General features: G+C 37.7%; 2 protein-coding genes across 7 annotated transcripts in view; one reads left to right on the forward strand and one right to left on the reverse strand.

The window, feature by feature from the left end:
• IP3K2 (Inositol 1,4,5-triphosphate kinase 2) overlaps positions 1–22031 on the forward strand; it is a 43594-nt gene that overhangs the window by 11974 nt on the left and 9589 nt on the right. The window contains exons 1-2 of one of the 6 annotated variants that reach the window (XM_069051011.1): positions 778–971; positions 13357–13680. The exons of 4 other annotated variants lie outside the window; for them this stretch is intronic. In XM_069051011.1, coding sequence (XP_068907112.1) covers positions 13414–13680 — 267 coding nt within the window. In that variant the 5' untranslated portion in view covers positions 778–971; positions 13357–13413. Of the gene's footprint in view, positions 1–777; positions 972–13356; positions 13681–22031 lie in introns of those variants that run through there. One more of the 6 variants, XM_069051013.1, reaches the window with a different exon arrangement.
• LOC138133208 (uncharacterized protein F53A9.9-like) lies at positions 16783–20123 on the reverse strand. Its single transcript, XM_069051026.1, has one exon. The coding sequence runs from the start codon at positions 17651–17653 to the stop codon at positions 16862–16864; it is 792 nt and encodes a 263-aa protein (XP_068907127.1). The 5' UTR covers positions 17654–20123; the 3' UTR covers positions 16783–16861.

A 22031-nucleotide genomic window follows, 5' to 3' on the forward strand; every position in this document is an offset into this window, starting at 1 on the left:
TATCAGCTTAATTAATCTCGCCAGCCGACATATTTTAACGTGGAGTCAGACCGGTGCAGAGGTTATGTCATATTATGGAAATATTAGTTACCAAATTCCACATTTTCTACTATTCTAATTTCAATAAATTTGTGTATGAATGCACGTCTGACGTCTTTTCCATATTGGCCAAAAATCGGAGGACGCACGCATTGCTCTCGTTGAGGAACAAAAGAGACTTTGGGAATTTAGCATCGACGACGAAGAAATCTGATGTAATCTCTCGTTTGGTCGTTTTAATCGCCGTTAGCTCAACCACCACATGCTGTTCTATTAAATTGAGATTTTAAGCTGTTAATGGAAATGCCAATTTTGCTTTTCCAAAATATATGAACCCATTGAATTTTTAATTGGAATGTTGACAGCACCATCCGTAATGAATCGTACACAAAACGTGTTGCGAAATAAATTTCCAAATTGAATTACATAGTTGCCAAAGATAATAAAAAAATAATGGTTGAGAGTAATTGTGGTGGGATAGTAGTTACAATGTGTGTACATTTGACCAGTGTCATTATTTTTACGACGTTGTGTAACTGGTTAGGCAGCCGCTTTTCCGGTGCGTTCCTTTTGGAAATTTTCGCATCGGAAAGCGTGAAGGTCCTAGTGCATCAGCGTGTTCGGTTTGAATGACAGCAGCGGCTCGCCGACCCGTCGAAGTAGTATGGATAGTATCACCATAGGTAGGCCGGAGTTTATGTGTGGGTAGGCAGTTAGTGCTGGCTAAAACTTCGCCTTGTCTGGACCGAAATCTCGGCCAGATAAAGTCCGCGCGCGTACCAGAGAGCTGATCGCAGATCTGCTCTGTCCGGAAGATCAGTACCCGCGAGTGCCATGGATCGGTGTGTCGCCTGAGTTCCTCCGGAGTCGAAGAAGACCACGCCGTCTCGCTAGGGTGAACACGCTCGTTCCGCAAGGCTTCTTTGCATCGGGTAATTACTCCTCCAGGAGTCGGAACGGCCTCGCCGGGAAGAGCTAAACAAACCCAGATGTGGTGTAGTCGGTGACGCAAATCGCCTGAAAAAACGACCGCATCATGTGTGCGTGTTGACGGTTCCGTCGTGCAGGGCTAAGCCCCGACACGTGTCAAATTCGTCCCCACCTGAAAGACAGGATTTTTTGTGGCGTGTGTGCTCTTAATCTGTCGATCGGTTTCCAATTGGTCCGCTGAAAAAACACTTATCGCACGCATTTATCAGGCTCATGTCCGAGTTTAATATTCCGAACGAGAGGATGGAGTAATTAATTTGTCAATCGGATGTTAATAAATCATTAGGCGAGGCGAAATTCAGACCTTTTGCCCACGAGCGGTTCGGAGATCGTGCGATATGGGGCCGGGTGCAGCCCCACACTGCGATCCTATCTCGGCGACAAATTAAATTATTCAAATGGACGGCGAGAGGTTGACGTCGGGAAAAAGCTCCGGTTTTGCTGTGTAATTTTCCGCCCGAGCGGAATCGGAAGTGTTCCTCGACCGTAATATCTATCTAATTGATTGATTCGATTTTTGTGCGGGAAACGTTTATTGCGCTCTTCGATCTAAAAATATCTCGTTTATTTGCTTTTAATTGAGTTCTTTATTATTGTAAATAATTTCTAGGAAACGTCGTCAATGGATTTGACGATGGCTTTATTATTGCGATTCTACTCTGAACATGACTTAAATTAAAATTGGATTGGGTTTTAAATGTGTAATTTTCGATTGGCTGGTTTTTTGTGCGAGACGATTTTATTACAGGAATCACAGTTAGTGTTCGATTAGATCTCCAATTTTGGCGTTAATTATCAATTTAATTTTAGTTCATTTTTTTACCACAAAATTATATTCTCGAAAGCAATTTTACAAAATAGTGTGTCGGATTTTTCACGGATACAAATAATAATACCAATTACGACAGTTTTTAACTTGACAGATATAACCAGAAACGTGACATTATAATTATCCCATTTTAATTAAATTTTAAAAAAGAAGTACGTAATTTCAGTAGAAAAATATTATTTTTTTAAAATATCATTAACTTTGTTATTCGTTTTGTTTTCCTAAAGAACGTTGTTGTTAAATTAGCAGTGAGACGTCGAAACCCTTATTTAATTAGCTGCTCCTAATGTGGTGGATAAGCTGCCCACCACCGTGCTTCTCCTGTTCCTGAAGAAGTCTGTTACAATAACTGCGAAACGTAGAATCTTGATCTTCTTTTTCCGTGTTTTTTTCGCTAAACAAGAGATATGTAATTTTTAAAATTTTAAATATTGAAATTTTCAAAAGATTCGTCACCCATGGTGTGACGAAAATGTCAATTTTTTTATTTCCAGAAGAAACTTATATCAAATGAAATCCTGGGCTGAGTAGGCGTTGGAAAAATTGAACCGTTTAGAACAGTGTAAAGTTTGAATTTCCCGCCGTTTGACACGAATGAAATTTGTTTATTTTTAATCCAGACATAATGAACAGGTTTGTTTTCAGCAAAGGGTCACCTTAGATATTTGCTTAGTTATTCCATTTTTAACGTAAAATACTGCAAAAAAAAAAGAAAGATTTCTTTGGCTCTAAATTTTAGGTTAGCTGTCAACATGCTCCAATTAATCTACGCTTTAAAAAAGCACAACCATTGACGGTTTCCAACGCCTCCCCAGCCCAGGATTTCATTTGAACGCGCGATACAATACCGCGAAACGTCGAATTTAGTTTTGTCTTTTTTTTTAATAGATACTAGTCTAGAAATGTGATAAAATATATTGACACGTTGGATTACCGGTTCCTGAAGAAGTTTGTTACGTTGGGAGCGAAACGTCGAGCCTCTTCAGCCTTCGTTTTGCTTTTATTTGGTAAATAAAAAATGAGACGCGTGAAAACCTTATCAGGTTCACGTTTCTTATCTTTTTTTGTTGTTTATGTAATTAAAACAATCTTTGAAAGACATGAATTCATTTAGAAAATGGAAGGAATTGTTATCAACTCTGATAATTTGAAAATTTTCTATTTAGAATTAATGAAAACAGCAAAATCTATTTTATTTGAAAGATTTCGTACACCATAAATATAAGAAGCAGAAACTTAAAAATAAAGTTTATTTAAGAAAAATGTGAATGCAAAGCATTGTAAGGAGCGTTCAGAAAAATGTGTGGTGGTCAAGTGGTTTGGCGCCTGCTTTTGTTTCGTATGGCTTAGCTTCATCAGCTGTCAAACCACAGATGTCAAACGTTCAGCGAATAAAAAATAGAATGTATTATTTCTTTCGCCAAGTAAAAGATATTTTTACAACTAAGTAACGAGAGTTAGTTTCGTGATTTTGTCAGTGTCACATGACGGGTTTTATTTAATAGTTTAATTTACAACAAAGTGATAATCAGAGTGAAGGAAATGTCAAAGCATACCAACTAAAAATACATGTTTGTGTGAAATAAAGGGAGGTCGCGGCCTGCTTGATCACAAATTTTTTGAACGCTCGTTATGTGAATTTTGAAATTTTGAAATTGTTGCTAATTTTGCATTTTGAAACCTTAATTCGCTTCCCTTGTTTTTATTTACGGCTTGGACATTTTGTTTTTTTTTCCAAAAAATGTAGGTTATTGTTACAGTTCCTTTACAAAATTCACGTTTTCCACTTATATCTCTTGATCTCTGTAATTGTTATTCTTAGAAAATTAATTGCACTTTAATGGATGCTTAAAATTAAACATTTAGTTAAAACTACTTCGAAACATATACAAACGGCTATTTTTACACATGTTTTGAGTCCCTTTGATCTAAACTTGAGTAATTTTTAATTGTTATGTAAAGTTGCTGTCAACAACGAAGAGTAATATATTAAATTGAGTCCCCCAAAAATGGGCCACGCTAATAGTCCGTAGCGAATGTAGTTAATTTTTTAAATGAAATTCAGAAATTGCTAGGAGCGCAATTTTAAAAGATGACCAAGTCGCATAATTTAAGCGTGATTTTTAGCTTGATGGTAGCGATAACCGTGACTAGTTTTTAATGTTAATTTAATATTTCTGGTAACATCAATCGGTCAGAAAAACATTGATTTACAACTAGCGTCAAGTCGCGCCATTTCCAGTTTCGAGACAATAGCTCAGAGAAACTAAAATCCAAGGTGATAATTATTTTGTCCATTGTTTAGATGTCTTGGGAAGCATTCTGTGAAGGTTTCCGAATCCTGAACCTTCAAGTTTTAATTTGCGGGCGCTCAGTTTCCGTCGGGTAATTTAGTAATTTTTCGCGCTCTGCGCCACCGAGAGAAAGTGCGAATTTCATTTTGTCCAGATAAGCTGCAAAGGTCACAGATGAACGACACCGTACCCAAACAAACAGCGAGATGACACGGACCGATAAAGTGTTAATTAATGTTTGTAGTGGGCCTAATAATTGGGAATTTTTTGCGAGGGCCGCCTCCGGTCGTTGTCGAACAACGCACAATTCGGCCGTAAATGTCCGAAAGCAAATTAGCCAAATTCCGGCGTGTTAATTGCCGATCTGACGCCTTTTGTGCCTTTTCCGCGACAACTTTCCAAATTTCCGCAGCGATACTTTCTCGTGCAATCCTCGAAATCTTATCGTCGATCGATCGATCATCTAATCGCGGCTCGTTAAAATTTTATTATTTTCGACGCTAATGAATCGAGAAATTCGCGTCGCCGCGTTATTAATTTTAAATTACCAGATGCGTTATAATAACAGCTTTATAAGTCGATAAATTACGTAAATTATTGGCGGAGTTTACATCTTGAATGCCACTAAATCTATCAGATATTCAAATCGCCACGATTAATCTCCGACGATTTTCGAGAGGCGAGATACGGGGTGGCCCCGCGAAGCAGATGGCCGCCGCGATCGCCGGGTACGCCACCAATTGATCGTTGCGAGTGCGTTGAACCGTAGAAAGTCGACGATTTGGGTAAATTGAGCTTTCGGACGTATTGTCACCAGCGAAGTTGCTGGCACTTTCTACGGAAGGATGTGGCAATGTTTGATCTTCATGTTTGACATACGAGGTCCGGCTAGATTTTAACACCTCGCTGTGCGGTTAAATATTTTGAAAATTGAACAGGAACAGCTGTCAACTGTCATGTGTGGAATGTGTTGTAATAAAATAAATATTTTTTTGGACGCTTTGTGGTGAATTAATTCGGGTGATGTGTTGTTTAAAACGTGGTTCTTTTCATAACAGAAATGGATCGCTAATGAGAGTCGCAATTCGGTCGCCGCGTCATATTTTTTTTTAATCCGATTATCTTAAAGCGACTTCGAGTGGAGTTAATTCAAGGCTGGTGAAACAGATGTCGAGTGATGCAGTGACGGAAATTCGGCAGTAATTAAAAGTTAGAGAGACAGTTTTTATTTGATTGTACGGAAGGATTGATATTTAATAACAATTCGATCCTCTAAAGGATAAGGTGCAGGTTGGTTAAAAAGAAATTTTAAAACCTGAAGACAACATTCCCATCGTTGGTCTTTATTTATCAGGGTCACAATTACAAAAGTGCAAACAAAAGACATTCAATTTTTAATTTATTGCATGATTGCTTAAGATCCTTTAATTTTTCGTATTTTATAAACTGCGAAATCAGAAATCGTCGATTTGGACAGTTGGAGATTTTTTCTGAAATACGCGTTTTTCTGAAATGATAACGTAAATAACAGTTGTCCTTTCTTCCCAGAAGAAGTTTTCAATATGTCTGATTCAGAAACGAATTTGTTAAAATTTGAGTTAGGAATTTCAAATGATTTAGCAATTTAGCTAGTTTACTTTATCTGCTGCTCGTCAACGAAGATAATAACTTTATCTACCGCTCGTCAGCTCGTCAGATGCCATAGCAATCACATGACACCTTAGCATTATCAATCTAGCAGTATAACGTCAATGTCATATTTTACTGACGTTTGAAGAAAAACAGTATTTTATTATTCATCCTTTGAAAATTAATTTGCTCTCTTATTTTCTGAAGAACTTGTTAGAGAGAGCCTCGAATCGTCACCACTGTTTCATTTTCTTTTGTTTTTGTTGAAGAGGTATTTTAGTCTGCAGTAGGATATTGTATTCTTTTTGGGGATTTAAAAAAAGAACTAAAAAAATGTTTAGTATCGGTTTTTTGTGATAACTTTATTGATGTTTTAACATTAGCTACATATTTTTTTCCAACGAATAAAATTACAATTAAGCTTGTTAGAAGTGATTAGGTACATTCGTGAAAAAGAACTTCTCAAATATAATTGGTATCAAATACAAAAATATATAATGAAAATTTAAAGAATGGGGACATTTTGAAACTTAACTGTTGATTTTTTTTTCGTTATTTTTAATCTTTCGCTGACAAAAAAATAAAAAGAAAATTTCAATTTAATTCCAGTCCACGCCACACAAGATACACATCAAATTTGAGATAAAAAGGTTAAATAAATTTTGAGATAATACTTATGAAAAAAATAGTTTCGAAAAAAAGTCGAAATTTTTTCGTCGCTACGGCTTTAACGTGTTTTTTTCAGACCGCTAAGAATTCATCTATTTTGGTAATTTTTCTATTCTTTAAGAAAAATCTATTAGAATAGAAATCAGAAAAAACATATTATTTTTTTTAATTTCTAGACTAGCACATCGTCCAATTACTATAGACCGGTAATCAGCACAACAGATTTCCAGCACCAAACTTGTCAAACCAATAAACTCTCGCACTTTTAAGTCGCCTTTCATTAGTTAGCGCCACGCCCCACGGGCACCACGTTGTACATCTTAATTGGTGTGAACAAATTTTAACTCTACTTTAAATTACGATTACCGGGCACTAAATCAAGGCATTCTTCCGCGATAACCCGAGCCTTAAACGAGTCTTCCTCCACAAAACGAACACTTTACTTACGAAAATGAAGATAATTGCTTCAAGACTTAATTATATCACTTTGGTTTCAATTTAGTCCGGCTCGTCATTTTAACTTGATTTATATAACGACTTTTAAGCGTCATTCTTCGTGTCCGACAATTTTAAACTTTCTTGTTGATTTATTTTCGTCGCGAAAATTTTGATTGAGAATTTATTGGTCGCCATTTAAACCAATTTGAATTCCGCGTTGTCAGTTTGAATTACAGTTATTGGGAATCTGCTCGGTTCACTGGATGCCATAACTCAACCTTTAAACGACTCAAATTTTCACAAACTCTTCAAAACAATTTTAATTATTTATTTTCAATAAATACTCGTCCAGTTTTGATTGTCCGCGTTGAAATAAATTCAAATTCAAGGATTCTCGATAAGCCTAATTGTTTTAACATCAATTTTGTTGTTTTAAAGATTGCAACGGAAGTAATGACCGAGCAGTGTACCTAATAAGTGTGAAAGTCATCGTCTTGTTGTTGTTGATGGTTAATAGAAGTCTTGATTAGGGCTATTGTGCGCAAATCGTGTATCATGCGCTAACACCTTTTTGTTACGTCTGTTCGCGTTTTCTCGAAGGACGAGGTTTCTCGTGATATCGTGTCCGGCTCGAAGGACCAAAATATTCGCGTTTTCTCGAAGGACCAGATTTCTTGCGATACTGTTTCCTTGGCACCCTAAACGACCTGAACAACGTCTTCTGTGAATGTGATTAGTACACGAAAGGTTGTAACGTGATATGAAACAGAACTGTACAAGGTTTATCCGTGGGACCGAGACTGTTTGTAAGTGGGAAATTAGAATGAAGGAGATAAAATCGCGATGCAGAAAATTGTTCAGAAGATGACGTTTAATTGGGTAAAAGTTAAGCGTTGTCTGGGTGATGCATAATTGCGAAGGTGTGAGTCGTCTTATCTGGCCCGAATCAGCGCAGTTTGCGTAAAAATTCCAGTAATTTGAGTTGCCGTGAGAACACTTCCATCCCATCTCGAATATAATTATCGACGTTTCTATGACCGTAATTATAAGCGGCATTAAGTTAAGTACCGTCTTAAGCTACCGAAGAGGAACGACGGCGGTCGTGAACGGCCTCACCTTCTGATTTATCACTCCTCTAAACTTATTAATTTCGAAGTGATAGCCGAGGCGCAGCGTAATAACAGATCTACGACATCTATAAATCAGTTAAATTGGTCAAAGTTGCGTGTCGACCATCGTGCGATCTAATCCGCGCGATCCATCGCCAATTAAACGGTTTCCATGCAAATCTGGCTTGAATGAAGGCATTCCGGCATGACTTGGACATATGCGTTGCCGTCCCCTGAGTAATTGCGTCGTCCGATCGATTCGATAAACGGTCGAAATGAATTTGTTATTATTCGGGCCGGTAATGCGAATTAACATAACCAATAAGATTTAATTACTTGTTTTATGCAAATCCGGTGGAAAGCTGCATCGCGATAAGAACACGGTCCCGGTTATGATTTGCCGATGGTAAAAAGTCGACGAAAGCGTACTGGGATTGGTCGCGGTACGATGTTTATTGCGTGTATACCAGAATACATAACGTACTTACACAGCTCGAGGAACGGAGCAGTTTGTCATGTTGCACAATTGCAAGAGCTAGGAAAGTTCCGCGAAAGATTGTCGACTATGCCAAGTACCAAGCTGTGATCGAGATGCGAGGAGACAAACGGAAAGGAATTGGAGATTACGTTGAAAGGTGGTGCCTGAACTGAGACTGATTGAGAACGAATGGACCAAATCGGCGATGTCAGTGGCGATGCGTTTTGATTGACACCTTATCGACAATCTGAACTATCGATTAGATTTCTTTGAACTCACAGTCAAAGCGACACGAGATTTTCAAATTTGATACCGAAAGCTTAACCAAGAAGATTTTTTTTCCGTATGAAAAGTGATTGGATTCTAAAACTTTCAATATCATTAAGAGTAGAAGCGAGTCTTTTTGTGCTAAGCCCAGAGATTGAAGACCGAGACGAAGTCGAGGTTGGCAACTGGGCGAAGCACAAAAAGACCTTCCACTCTGAATGGAAAGTTTTTCCTTATTTTGTAGAATTTTTACAAAAAATATCGGCCCTTCAAATAAATATATATTTAGAGTAGACGTAGGCGACATTCTAATTCTGTTAACAGTGTAGAGTAATTTTTGTAGGTAACCAATTATTCTCCGGAGTTACACAGGTTACATAGTAAGCTTTTTCCCAATTTCATATTGTCATATTCCGTGGAGGGGGAATAGGGAGATTGCACTACAAAAATTAAAAATATTTTCTAAGCTAATTTTATTTCGTTTCTTGTGTCATTTTCTACACTGGAAAAATGTTGCAAACAATTGAATTTCCATAGGTTGCTCTAAATATAAATTTATTTGAAGGCCCGTTACAATACATTACATACAAACAAAATTAGAGTCTGTTGATTATTTCGACATTTAAACAAATTTTGGAACTCTGTGGTAAATACGCACTACAAAAGACATTTTAACGTGTTTTAAAATTTTTGTCTGTCTGTCTGTTTCTTTGTTTGAATCCACTTCTTCAAACAAGATTTGTTACAAAGAGAAAATTCCTGCAAGTAACGATCAATCTGTCCCGAGTGTAAAGCGGTGTGGTGAGCTCGCGTTGCGTATTTCTACTTTATTTTGTCGATTTCAATCTTTCTAAGAAGTAAACCTATAAATTTAAGAAGAACATATTTCTGTTGAATTTATTTTCAGAATTTTTATGATTTAGTTTTTATTGTTCGAACGTAGATATTTTACTTGGCATTTATTTTAATGAAATAGATTCGTAGAAAAAATGTTCAGTTGGAAATTTTTTATTAATGTGTTTGTACTTAATATTGCGCCATTAAATTTGTCTCCGTCCCATTAACGGAACCTCTTCATCTAATAGAGCTTTTCCATTAGAGCAAACCCTGCGGGAGGCCGATCTCGATTTAGCATTAAAGATCGAGACCGTCGTCGCCCACCTGAGTCCGTCCGTTTCCAAAATCTTAGACCCGGTGGACGCAGCCGTAATCGATTAATTTTTCATTCCGGTCGTAATTAAGGCTAAACCAATACGGAGAAAAAACCCGATTCATTAATTAAAACAGCGTTTTACGGTTTAACGTTTTCCAAATATTTTATTTTAACGTCGGGACAGGCCATCAACTCGAAAATTATAAAATGCTCACTCGGCATAATTAGCCGTAAATCAGGACCGCCCGTCAAATAAATAATCGAACGGGACGCTTTCACGCCACCGCAATTATTTCGTTAAACGTCCACGGGCGTTATTAATTAGGCCCCATCGACACCGGGACCAGATGCGGTCCCACGATCCCGGAGACTTCGACGCCGGGCCAAGCGACCCACCGGAACTGTCCGGCAGCCCGGAGCGCGACACTCCTCTCTGTAATAAAACCCGGACGTGGCCGATGGCGCTCCTTAAAGCTCCGGACGCGTTTTTCTTTTTTGGGCGGTCTGGAGTTATTCAGCTGTCAAAATAAATGCGTCCCATAATTTCCGACGCGCTCGCAGCAGACGTACCGGCAAGAAGTCGCGAGCTTCGTTAGGCGAACACCTAATGAATAATTCGGCCACCAGTTATGGTAACGAAGTGGAGATAATGCTAATTCGACGAAAAAACGAACGATTGATTCGCTTTATTATACCAGTCCGCCAGCCAGAAGAGACGGAGAAATTCCGGAGGTGTGGACGAGAGCTGTTCTCACAAAAACCGTACACAAGTGAATTAATTGATTACTAGGCGACCGGCCAATAAAAATATACAGGGACGACTGAAAAAATTCGCGGGTCGGGATAGTTTTGCCTGATTTGGTGTTCGGCACGAATTCGATGCGAGAATGTCAGATTAAAACAACGATTTAAAAGAAGGAGTGGCTGGGATGGTTTTCGGTGCAGACTAAACCTTTTTTGTTGTGTAAAGAGGTCTTTAATGAGATCATCATTTTTTACGATCAGATATAAATTTACAAGTTAATTATTTACTTGACGAGTGTAAAATTACATATGTTTTTCATTCAAATAACAAGACCTAATTTTTTTATCGGATAAAATTTTCAATTTTACGAAAACTGTGACAATTTTACGAGTTGAATTAATTTGGGCATTTTTATTCTGGTTAGGCCCGAGAGCTTTAGCTCGAGGGTTTAACCTTTGAACAAAAATGCCCAAATACCAACGATTAAAATTGTCTAAAGCAAAAATCTTTAAGAGTAAATTGGGAAATTTATCAGATATTAAAAACTAGGTCGTGTTATGTTTGGCAAGTACATATAATTCCAGAAAACAAACTTTGATGTTAGGTAATTATTAGTTATTAAAAACACAATTATTAAAAACAATTTGAGAATCTGACAGGAGTAGCATGCAATTTTAATCACTTTTGACAGATGACAGAGTAGTAGGACGTTTTTATCGCGATAAACATTTTTGATTGGATGAAAGCAAGCGCTCTGATTGGCTGAACACGCACGTTTGATGTACGTGATTAATCGCAGAAAAAAGACACGTTTTTATCGATGTCAAATTGACAAAAATGCGACATTTGTTGCCCGCTTACTACAGAGGAATAAAATTATAAAAAAAATCAGAAAAAAGTAAGATATAAGTAGGTAGTTGAAACAACATCGGGTCCAAATAGAATCTCTGTGGAACACCTGATAAAATTTCAAAACGTCGAACTGTGAGAAAATGACGCCTTCGCGGCTGTCGTCTACTAATTTCCTGCTCTGAAGAAGTTACCACTTTTTCATCCTGAGTGTATGTTTACTGCACGAGCGCAGCAAAAGCGATAAATACATGAGGAAGGAAAAAACACTCTAGTCTGATGCTATTTTTTGCACGATCTAATGCATTTAATCGTTCAATCGTGAAGGAAATGTATTCAGAGACACGGTAAGACAGGGCACACTAGATTTTTTTCTTCTTGGTGAACGGCATTTAACTGTCAACGTGACATTATTCAATTTATGGGTGCAATTATTTATAACAAAGTGTAAATACATATTATAATATAATGTATAACTATTCATTTTTGTTATTTTGAATATTTATTATTCTTTTCATGGGTACTTTTAATTTTCTTGTTCATACATTACTTTATTGTTACTTTGACACATGTCAATGTAACAATTTCATTATCAACTGTGCTTTCACTCCCACAGGATCACAAATGCTACTTTATTTCCTCTTTTGAGGTACTAAAACAACTCTTTATACAGCCTGTCCCAGAACAGCCTCCCCACAGAAACCAGCAAAAGCAAAAGAGGCTCCAAGATGACTAAAATAAATTTTCAATGTCTTTTTTTGATTATCGCTTGAGATAGGACTTTTTTTCTTTAAAATTCAGATTATCACGTTGACCCAAATATTCCCTTTTTTCTCTGGAGAGGCTGTCCAAAAAAAATTCTCAATTTTTTTTCTAATTTAATTTTTCTCTCTAACGGAGAGTTCAAAAAACAAAATTGATCATTTAAAAGTTTAAAACATATTATTTGAATGTATAGTTGCTCATATTAATGGAGTAAGAATTTTTTTGACATTTATGGCGAAGGAGGTTTTTAATTTGTTCTCTCAGTGTTAGAGCTGTAGATGGTGTTTTTTCATACATTCATTCACTTATTTATTTTTTATCACTACAGATTAAATACACATGGCATGAGTCATTACTTATATCGGGTGTTCATTTAAGTTTATCCTCAAAGTAGGCGTTGAAGAGTCGATTGTGAACGCACCACGAATTACAGATCAGAGATCAGCTGTGTTTTTACTCTGCAGACAGACGAGTGGTGCGTTCACAATCGACTCTTCAACCCCAACTTTGACGCTAAATTTAAGTGAACGTCCGATACTTATTTAATTTAACATTGTAAAAGTTTTATTTTTTAATTTACATTTGCGCAATTTTTATTTTTTTGTATACTTTGTGTACCACCGATGGTACTTACTATGACTACCATAAATACTAACGCAATTTGAAAACAAAAGTTTTTGCAAAATAATCGACTAGACAGTTATTATACGAAGACGCGAGCGATTTGGCGGCGTCTTTTCGCGAGTCCCCCCGTAGATAAAATTCGTGTATCTCACTTAACACAATCTTAAGCTGTCCATAAGGATTAGATAAGGAAGCAATTAAATTAGTTCGATAAAACGCGAACATATCGGAGGCAGTCGATCAAAACCGTTCGCATTTGCTTTTAATGCACCACGTCTCGCTGGTTCTCGTGCGAAACTCCCATGTCAATTAGCCTCGCCAGTTTATATGATCTCTTTTATGTGACAAGGTAATTTAAACAAAACGTATTTATAACCTCGAACGATTATAAATCCAAACCTACGCGCGCCTCTTCGCACAAAAAACCAACGGCAACCGATCCCCGTTGCACAGTCTCTCATTAGCAATTTATGGGCAGCGTCGCCTCCCGGTCACGATGGCGAGCTGATCCGGCCCCCGCGTTCACCCCGACGAGATGGCGTCGAACGGCAACCCGCTGCCGATGCACCCCTCCGCGCGGCCCAAGACGCTGATGGAGAGCCTCCTCGTCGCCAAGATGGAGCAGGCCACCGTCGGCCATCCGGGCAAGCCGCTGGTCAGGACCGATAGCGCCGATTCGGCGAGTTCGATGGGCTCGGTCACGTCCACGACGAGCGACTTCTGTCGTTGCGACGACTGTCTGCTGGGCATCGCCGATCTCTACGCCCAGACGCCCGCCGAGGAGAACAAGCAGAAGAAGAAGGTAATTCTTGCGGAGGAGAGAGGACGCCACTTGGCGCGACACCGCGGAGATGCCGTAGACGGTGGCGCTATCTAGCTGTATCGGGAGTACAGTAAACTGCACACATTTTTTACTTTTCTAGTATTGCGCCGTGGACGTAAAAAAAGTCAAGGCAACCAAATGCGAATTGAAAGTAAAAGTCTTATTTATTTTTTCAAATGAAATTACGTATTTCGTAATTTTTATCGTTGCGCTTTTTTAAAATTTCCATTGATGAATTCTGTTCATTTCTCAAATTGTCAAGATTTTTTTAGGAAACGTGGGAGACTAAAATTGTGAAAGTTTTCGATTTTTTCTAGAGGGCGAAGTATTTGTTTTTTAATGACGAAACAAACTATGTAATTTATTTGTTGCAGAGGTTTCTTTTATTTGCTGGAAATAATGTTCGTAATTTGAGATAAATGTGAAACTAGGAATAGGAAGAAAAGAATTGTTTTGATTTATTTTTGATCCTTGTGTTTATTTTGTATTTTTAATTATTGCATACTAGATAGACTACTTGACGATATTTATTATTATTTACGGATTGAGAAATATTGTTTTTATTTAAAAAGTTTATTTACATTTATTACTAAATAGATATCACTATCTTTACTTCTGGACCAGCGTAATTGGACACTGGAAAAAAATTCTCTTTTTCTTAAAATCCTGTGCTGTGAAGAAAGAGCTCACGCGGGAACTTTTTTCCCGCAAAAGTTAGGTAGAACAAGTTTCTCCAAAAATTTCCAAAAATCTAAATTGAAACAGGTGTATGCAACCAAAAATACTTCCATGCATTCCAGAGCATCTGGAGCATCTACGTCCAATATTTCAAAGCCGAAAATTAAAAAAATTCCCGTGCTTTTGTTAGTCTTAGAGATTTCAATAATTTAAACTGATTGAAAAAGGCGCCACTCAATTTACAGTGTTACTTTTAACCGGTAGATTTTTTTTGCTACAGAATTAAAGATTTCTGATTTAATATTAAAAAAAATAGAAATCACACGATTGAAACCACAGAAATATTAAAGTATATTCAAGATTTATGTTTTTGTGTGGAAGTTTTTCCAGAATGTTCCAAAAGTAGGTTATCAAAATTTTCTCGGGAACTGTATTCGTGTCAACTCTTGCTCTAGGTAGCGCTGACGGTAGCTTTTTAAAATTAAAAAACATTTTTTCGGTCAATCGTGTATTTATGAGGTTCATTAATGTACAGAAAATCGTTTATTAATGAGTCCTGTTAATGAACGATTGTTCAGTTTTTTTAATTAATAAACGATTGTAATACAGGGACCAAATTTGTTCTGTGATTTCTGTGAAAAAAATCTAAAGACAGATCAATTAGTGTTTTAAAAAAGCTTTCTGCTGATAGTGTCTGTTCGGTCTTTTCGATGACCTTGAAAAAGTTATTATGTATGTTATAAAAAAAAAATTGGTTTTTCAGAAAATTTCTTATATAAATTGAAAATTAATTTGTTTGACCATCGGGTAGACATTTAAAAGATCTATTAAAAACGGTAGTAAAAATGCGACGTTGCCATATAAAAAACCTCTGATGACATCATAACTCTTTCAAGGTCATCAAAAACAGCAAACAGATACCATCAACAGAAAGCTTTTTGAAGACGCTAGTTCACCTGTTTTTGCGTTTTCCTCGAAAATCATTCGTTTCTATTTTATTGGGGTGTTTCCAGACTTCTTGGACACACTGTATAAACTTTTCTGTTTATATACCTAACTTGACATCTGTCAAAGATAACCTCAAAATTTTGAATTCGGCCTGTTTTGCAACACTCGGCTACCGTCTGGTGCTTCAAATTTCGGCCTCATAATTGAAAAGTAATCTGACAGCGCTACAATGAAAAAAGCAGAAATATTTACGAGAAAATTAAAATAAAATTTTGATTTTAAAATCTGACACGATTAGTAATGATTTAAAAAAATATTTTAATAATAAAATCAAATGCTAGAGAAAAAATTAGAATATTATACACGACGATAAAATTTAATTATCTTCTTGAGCCTAACGTCTCGATGCTAAAAAACGCTCTTGAAGATAAAATACAATTTGATGGTCTTGTATAATAAATAACTATTTTTCATGTGCCCAATTTTTGGTGACCTATAAATCTTGAAGTCGTTTTGGGATGTCTAAAAGTTGCAGTATTTTAAAGGGTTGTTGATATCTGTTGATATCTTTCAGTTCGTAAATCATGGAACTTTAGAGTTTTTTTTCAAAAATATCTTTACATCCTTCATAACTGTTAATTAATTAATGTTGCAACAGTGCCATAGCTTCACGTTTGAAAAATTTAAAAAGATCTAAAAAGGTGCAATTTACATGCTTTTTTTTATGAGACTCAGTTGATTTTTTTTTTTTTTTTGAGACTTGACAGGTGATCGATACCTTGGGAACCTCTTCCTATTGTCGGCTTATTGAAATTTCTGCGGTTTACCTTCCACTTCTAGGAAGACAGAATTTACCCTCCGTCATTCCCATTGTAGGTGGCTAACCACAGCCGTGTCTTCGACCTCCTGTCAAAACTGTCTAATCGAGGAACTTCAATAAGATCCTTGACTGTGCATTTTTCTGGCAAGCTGCTGTCGTACGCTGTCTCCAGAATACCAGGAACCTGTTGTTCTTGCGGTTTTTAAAGAAATAAACCGTCGGTTTCGTAATTACAAAGCAAATACCATTGCCGATGAGATCTTTATTCATTAGATCGTCAGCCATTCATTATTCAAGACAATTACAGCGTTCCTACGTCCTGCCGTAAGTTGTGATATGAAACAACAGATCTATGACAATCCGGTAGCGAATATGGCAAATTCAACTTGAACTTGAACCATTTGTTTCTTTAACGATCCCTTGTAATATTTATGCGATTTTCGAATCGGCAAGCACAATTCTATCAATCAGGAATTATGGTCTGTCAGTTGTCAATCGTTTTTTGCGCGTTCGCAATGGATCTCTTCGAGGCGATCCTCGCCTACTACGACGACAGGATCTTCCTGCAATATGCGATGCTCCACATGTGGACCTGCACCTGTTACTCTACGGGGTGGGTGAGTCATCTACCACGATAATTTTATTTTTCATTTAATATGAATCAACTGAACAAAAAGCAACAAAAACAATACTTTGTCAACAAGCATAACAACTTCAGTGGTGTCCGTGTCCGCCGCCACCGCCGCCGCCGCCACCTCCGTGGCTCTTCTTGTATCCCCATTTCTTGTGTCCTTCGTGGCCTCCCTTCTTCCCGTATTTGGAACCGTGGTGGTAGTGGTCGTCGTGGCCACCGGCCGATTTGTGTCCTTTGTCGTCGTGGTAGTGGGAACCGTGCTCGTGGTGTCCCTTCTTTCCGTAGTGGTCCTCGTGGTGTCCACCTTTCTTGTGGCCTCCCTTCTTGTGGCCGCCCTTCTTGTACCCGTCGTGGTGGTGGTACCCTCCGTGCTTCTCGTGGTGACCGGAGTCGTGGTCTTCGTCGTAGAAGTGTTTCTCTTTTTTGTACTCGTCTAGTTTGTGGACGTCGTGTCCTCCTTTGGTGCTGTGTCCCTTCTTGTACGACCCTTTCTCGCCGTACTTGTGCCCCTTCTCGCCTTTCTCTCCTTTGTGGTGCTCCCCGAAGTAGCCGTCTTTGTGGTGGTGCCCTTTCTTGTGTCCTCCGTGCTCTTCGTAGTGTTTCTTGTGGCCTTCCTTGTCGTGGTGGCCTTTGTGTCCCTTTTCGCTGTGGTGGTGGCCTTTGTAGCCTTTATCTCCCTTCTCGCCGTGGCTGCCGTGGTGGTCCGAGTGGTGCTCTTTACCGCCGCCCTTCTTCCAGCTGTGCCCGTGGGACGCCGCCGTCTCCAAATCACCCACGTCTCTTTTTTGCCTGGGGATCTCCCTCGACGAGGTCAAACATATTCCAACGGTCACTATCAACCCCAGGACGCACAGTCCCCGATACGATAACATTGTGTGAGCGAGTTCTACACCTGGAGGACCAAATCGAGACTGATTGTTCGACTTCACTAAGCCCCTATTTATACGATTTTTCTAGCCAGCTTTGTTTTTCGATTTAAGTGAAAATAGGTGCCGATCCAGGGTAGTCAGGTGTGACGTCGATTTTATTATTATTGACAAATGCTCGTTCCATTGCATCTTGTGGTTCGGACTTTCTCTTTCTTGCTGTTTTTACTAGTGATGTAACACCAATGACAACACTTCTGGACCCATTGTCTACCATTGCGGTCGACTTATCATGTGTGTTTTTGCAAACCATCGACAATTGGGGACTTTACATAATTGTGCCGGTTCGAATCTCCTTGCATAATCCTAATTTCAACGAAATCGATCTTCCATAGTCTGACAACCGGTGAACGACGCCGTGGTCCATTAAACCGCACTCTGGGAGTCACGTCCGACTCTCTGGGGGACCTGGTGCTCGCACCCAGATTTTCGCGTGTCATTTTTGCCCAAGCGTGACGAGCACGCCGAAGAGCGCCGCCTCAGAACGATTTAAAAATAGCCGATTGTCGTCACTCATACTTTATCGTTAATTAAGGAACGTTTACGTACGCAACAATGTCCGCCGTGAGCATTAATCAACCAATTAGGCACGGCTTACCTTTTTTCGGATTGGTTAATGGCCCAGGAACTTGAATTATCATCGATTTGTTACGTTTATGCCTGCTTTAATGGACCGATCTCCTTCACTGACCAATTCCATCCGAGACGGTAATTGCACAATTCCGGATCGGGCGCGTTTTTTCGACCAGCTCGTATGGCTTCTCCCTCGACAAATCTAATTATAGCCGGGACATGTAAACAGAATGTAAAAAGCCACTTTTGATGCTTTAGAATACCAATTAACATATTATCGAGAAGGAATGTTAAAAGATAAAGATAAATTTTACAAGTCGAGTGTTTATGCACGGTATGCAAAGTCAAGGTTATAAATTGAATTGATCCGCGCGGTTCGAGTACGAGCGCCGAAGAGGCCCTCCGCAGAAAAATTCTTCGGTTTCGCTTCCCGCAACATGCGACTTTTTATCGCCGTTTACATTTTTGATGGACACTGCGTGTAAACAGCAAATAAAAATCAGTTGGTGTAAAATGGCCAGTTTGTTCGAGGGGATTACTGCAAAAAAGCAATTTACCAGAGGAATTAGTTCCGAATTAAACTGGAATTATTTTGAAATTGGTCAAACAAGAGGGATTCCAATTTTACTGTTGAATTATTTACAAACGAGTTTTTCTCCATCGACAAAACAATCAATTCCAAATTGACGGAAGTATTTTTTTTTGGATCCCTCTCTTTATAATTTCAGATTTGGATAAAATCATCCAGACTGTTGCGATTGTTTCAATTCGAAAAGCGACAAATTATTTTTTCTCCGATGAAAGTAGTGCAATAATTGCCAACAACTCTGACTGTTGAATTGCGATTTTATGCAGAAGTTACAGCAGCAATTTATTCGTGATTTGCTCACTTTTATGACCGACTTCAGGTTTATTATTCCACTTAGTTTATTCACTACAAGACTATTCTTTTTTCTCAGTTTTATTTCATTCTTATTCCATCACACTTGCTCATCACCCATAATTATACAAATCAACTTTTCTAAATAATATTCCTGTCAGAAATCTTTAAATAAAATCTTACCTCCACACTTTTCTTTCTTATTTCACCTCGTTTTAATTAAGACATCTGATTTTATTGTGACCACTCTTTCTCAGGACCAATTAACAAAATTACTTCACTCAATTACTTTAAATTTATACCCCTCGAGAATTAATTACAATTCAAAAATTATAAACACAAAATAGGTTTTTAATTTAATTGGCAACATTCTAGTGTCCAATTGGTCCTAATAACGTTTCAAACAAGATTAATCGAATTTCTTTCATGTTTGACAAAATAAATTGCAGCGAATTCGTCGAACTGTTGGAATTAATTAATTAATACCTACTTACGATTTTATTTATTTTATTCATTTGCTGCAGGAAGTGGACTCCGCTTGTAGTTAATAAATCGATTAGTGAATCAGTTATTAGAAGTTAGATTTACGATCAGTCAATTAAATTAATTGTGACTAAGTGAGCCAAATTAATTTTCATTATTTGGAAATCAACACAAGTTTCGTTGCGTCGAGGAAATCAGTGCAAGCTAAATAATTTTTTAATTACCGGACTAATTTTTAATTACGCTGCAGTTAATTTGTGATTAAGTACTAATTACAGAGATTAGTGATGTGTTTCTGTTTTCGTAAACAATCATGTTCAGATAAAGTTGTGTCGCAATTTTGATATCGCAGATTTGGGGAGACAGGTGTAGTGCTCGTCACGCCCCCTCTCTTTCGTTGTCGACGGCAAAGTTTGGCAACAACGCAGCAGATTTCGAAGACACTCTGTATAGTGTGACGAGTGTTTTTGTAATAATTGCAGCATGGAGGAAAAGAGTGATGATTTAAGTCGGAGTCTGCAAACACAAAAAACGGATAAAAAATAGGTGTTGCGATCGTAAATTATCATTAAGTCTATTTTTTCCAGCACTTAACTTTTTTCGCGAGTCGATTTGAAAGCGCAACGATTTTTGCGGCGATTAATCAAACATTTCGGACTGTAAAGTCGCACTTTGCTCGTCGACGACGATTTTAATCTCGTCCTGACGCAAATCATGGTTTTGACTTGTGCGTGTGGTCAAGAAGTATTTCCGTTTCGTCAGCGAGGTTACGGTTTTGTGCTTTTTGGCAACGGGATCCGGGATCCTTCGTAAAATGCAACTGACACTGATTCGAGCGGCACTTTTCGATTCAAAATTAATCGATGATAATCGAATGATGTTAATTTGTTTCTCGTAAAAATCTCAGCAGCGTGCGAGGTTAATGTGGCAATGACCGAACGACCCGAATGGGCACAGGGGCGTCCGGCGCACACACCGCGAGGGATGCTTTGTTTGTTCACCGACTCCGTAAATGAAACAATTCCATCGAATTTTTTCCGGTAGCCTCGTTTTCGACATTTCGACGTTATCGTGTTTGTTGATGTTGTTTCAGGTATACTATTTTTATTGTCTGGCTTGTTTTTATCTGATCGTATTGTTGGGGGGCGCAATTTGGTAACTTGAGGTCATCTCAAACAAATACTTTTCCAGTGTTTCACAACGTGGAAGATTTGCGTCGGGTGATTAATTAGTGGTGAAATTTACGCAAATTTAAGTATGTCGCTATTTGCGTCAATTCGAGGTGTCAATCGGATCTGCAAACTAGAAGGCTTAAAGCACACTCAAAATGTCACAAGAAGTGGTGCGGTGTATGTGGAATTTTCTGTTGTTGACGTTTTCTTGTTGTTCTTTTTCAAAAATGGCAATTTCAGTTTTTTTATTATATTTTCAAGGGATTGATGATTCAGACGTTCAGAGTCCAATAAAATGAAAATATCTCGAATCACACTAAAACTCGACACAAATAAACAAGTGCAGAGCAATAAATGACTATTTTAATCTTTATAATTCGATCACTTATGTCATACTCTCAATCAGTACTCGAAGTAAAATAAACGAATTGTGCATTGGTTCACAATTTTCATATTCTGGACGCTTGGAATTTATTTTACTTGTCAAGAAACCAAATTTTGGAACTTTGTGGTCATTTAAAATTGCACAAAATGTTCTACAGTTCATTCCATTTAAGTATGCAAGCATAGGGACTATTTTCCCGTCGTTGATTGGTCAAAATGAGAGAAAAGTTTACACCAAGCAATGTTCAATTTTGATAACTACTGTCAAATTTTGATATTTGCTCGATTTTTTTGGTAATTAGTGTCAAACTTATCAAATTTTTGTATCAAACGCATCATTAAACTACAACTACCGTAAGTTCCTTAATGACTTTTTTTTGTTAATTTTGCTTGGAATGTATGTTTTCAAATTTGCCGCGTTCGCCAGTGTGAAACGTTCTCCATTCGAAGCGACATCTACTGCATTTTTAAATGGAATGAACTGTACATCACAAATAAAACACTAACTGTAAACTGTAAAGACCAAATCATTCCAGAATTGTCCATTCAAAAATCAAAAAACCACCAACGTCGCATTTTCCTGGATAATTACTATCGGCAACGCTGTCTAGTGTAAAATTTGGTAAGACTTGTAATTTTGAGGTTAAATGTTTATTAAGTGTCTTGTTTTTCTGGGCATGTTTAAGTAAAAATAATAAGAATCAATAAATAAATGAAACGTGCTGCTAATAAAATAATATGAACGAAATTCCAGGCAATTGAATCAAATAAATGTCATAATTTATAGTTACCAACATAGTATGAAAAAATATCTACCTAGGGTTTTTTAAAT

This window comes from Tenebrio molitor, chromosome 6 (genome assembly GCF_963966145.1).
Source record: "Tenebrio molitor chromosome 6, icTenMoli1.1, whole genome shotgun sequence".
NCBI classification, from domain to species: domain Eukaryota; kingdom Metazoa; phylum Arthropoda; class Insecta; order Coleoptera; family Tenebrionidae; genus Tenebrio; species Tenebrio molitor.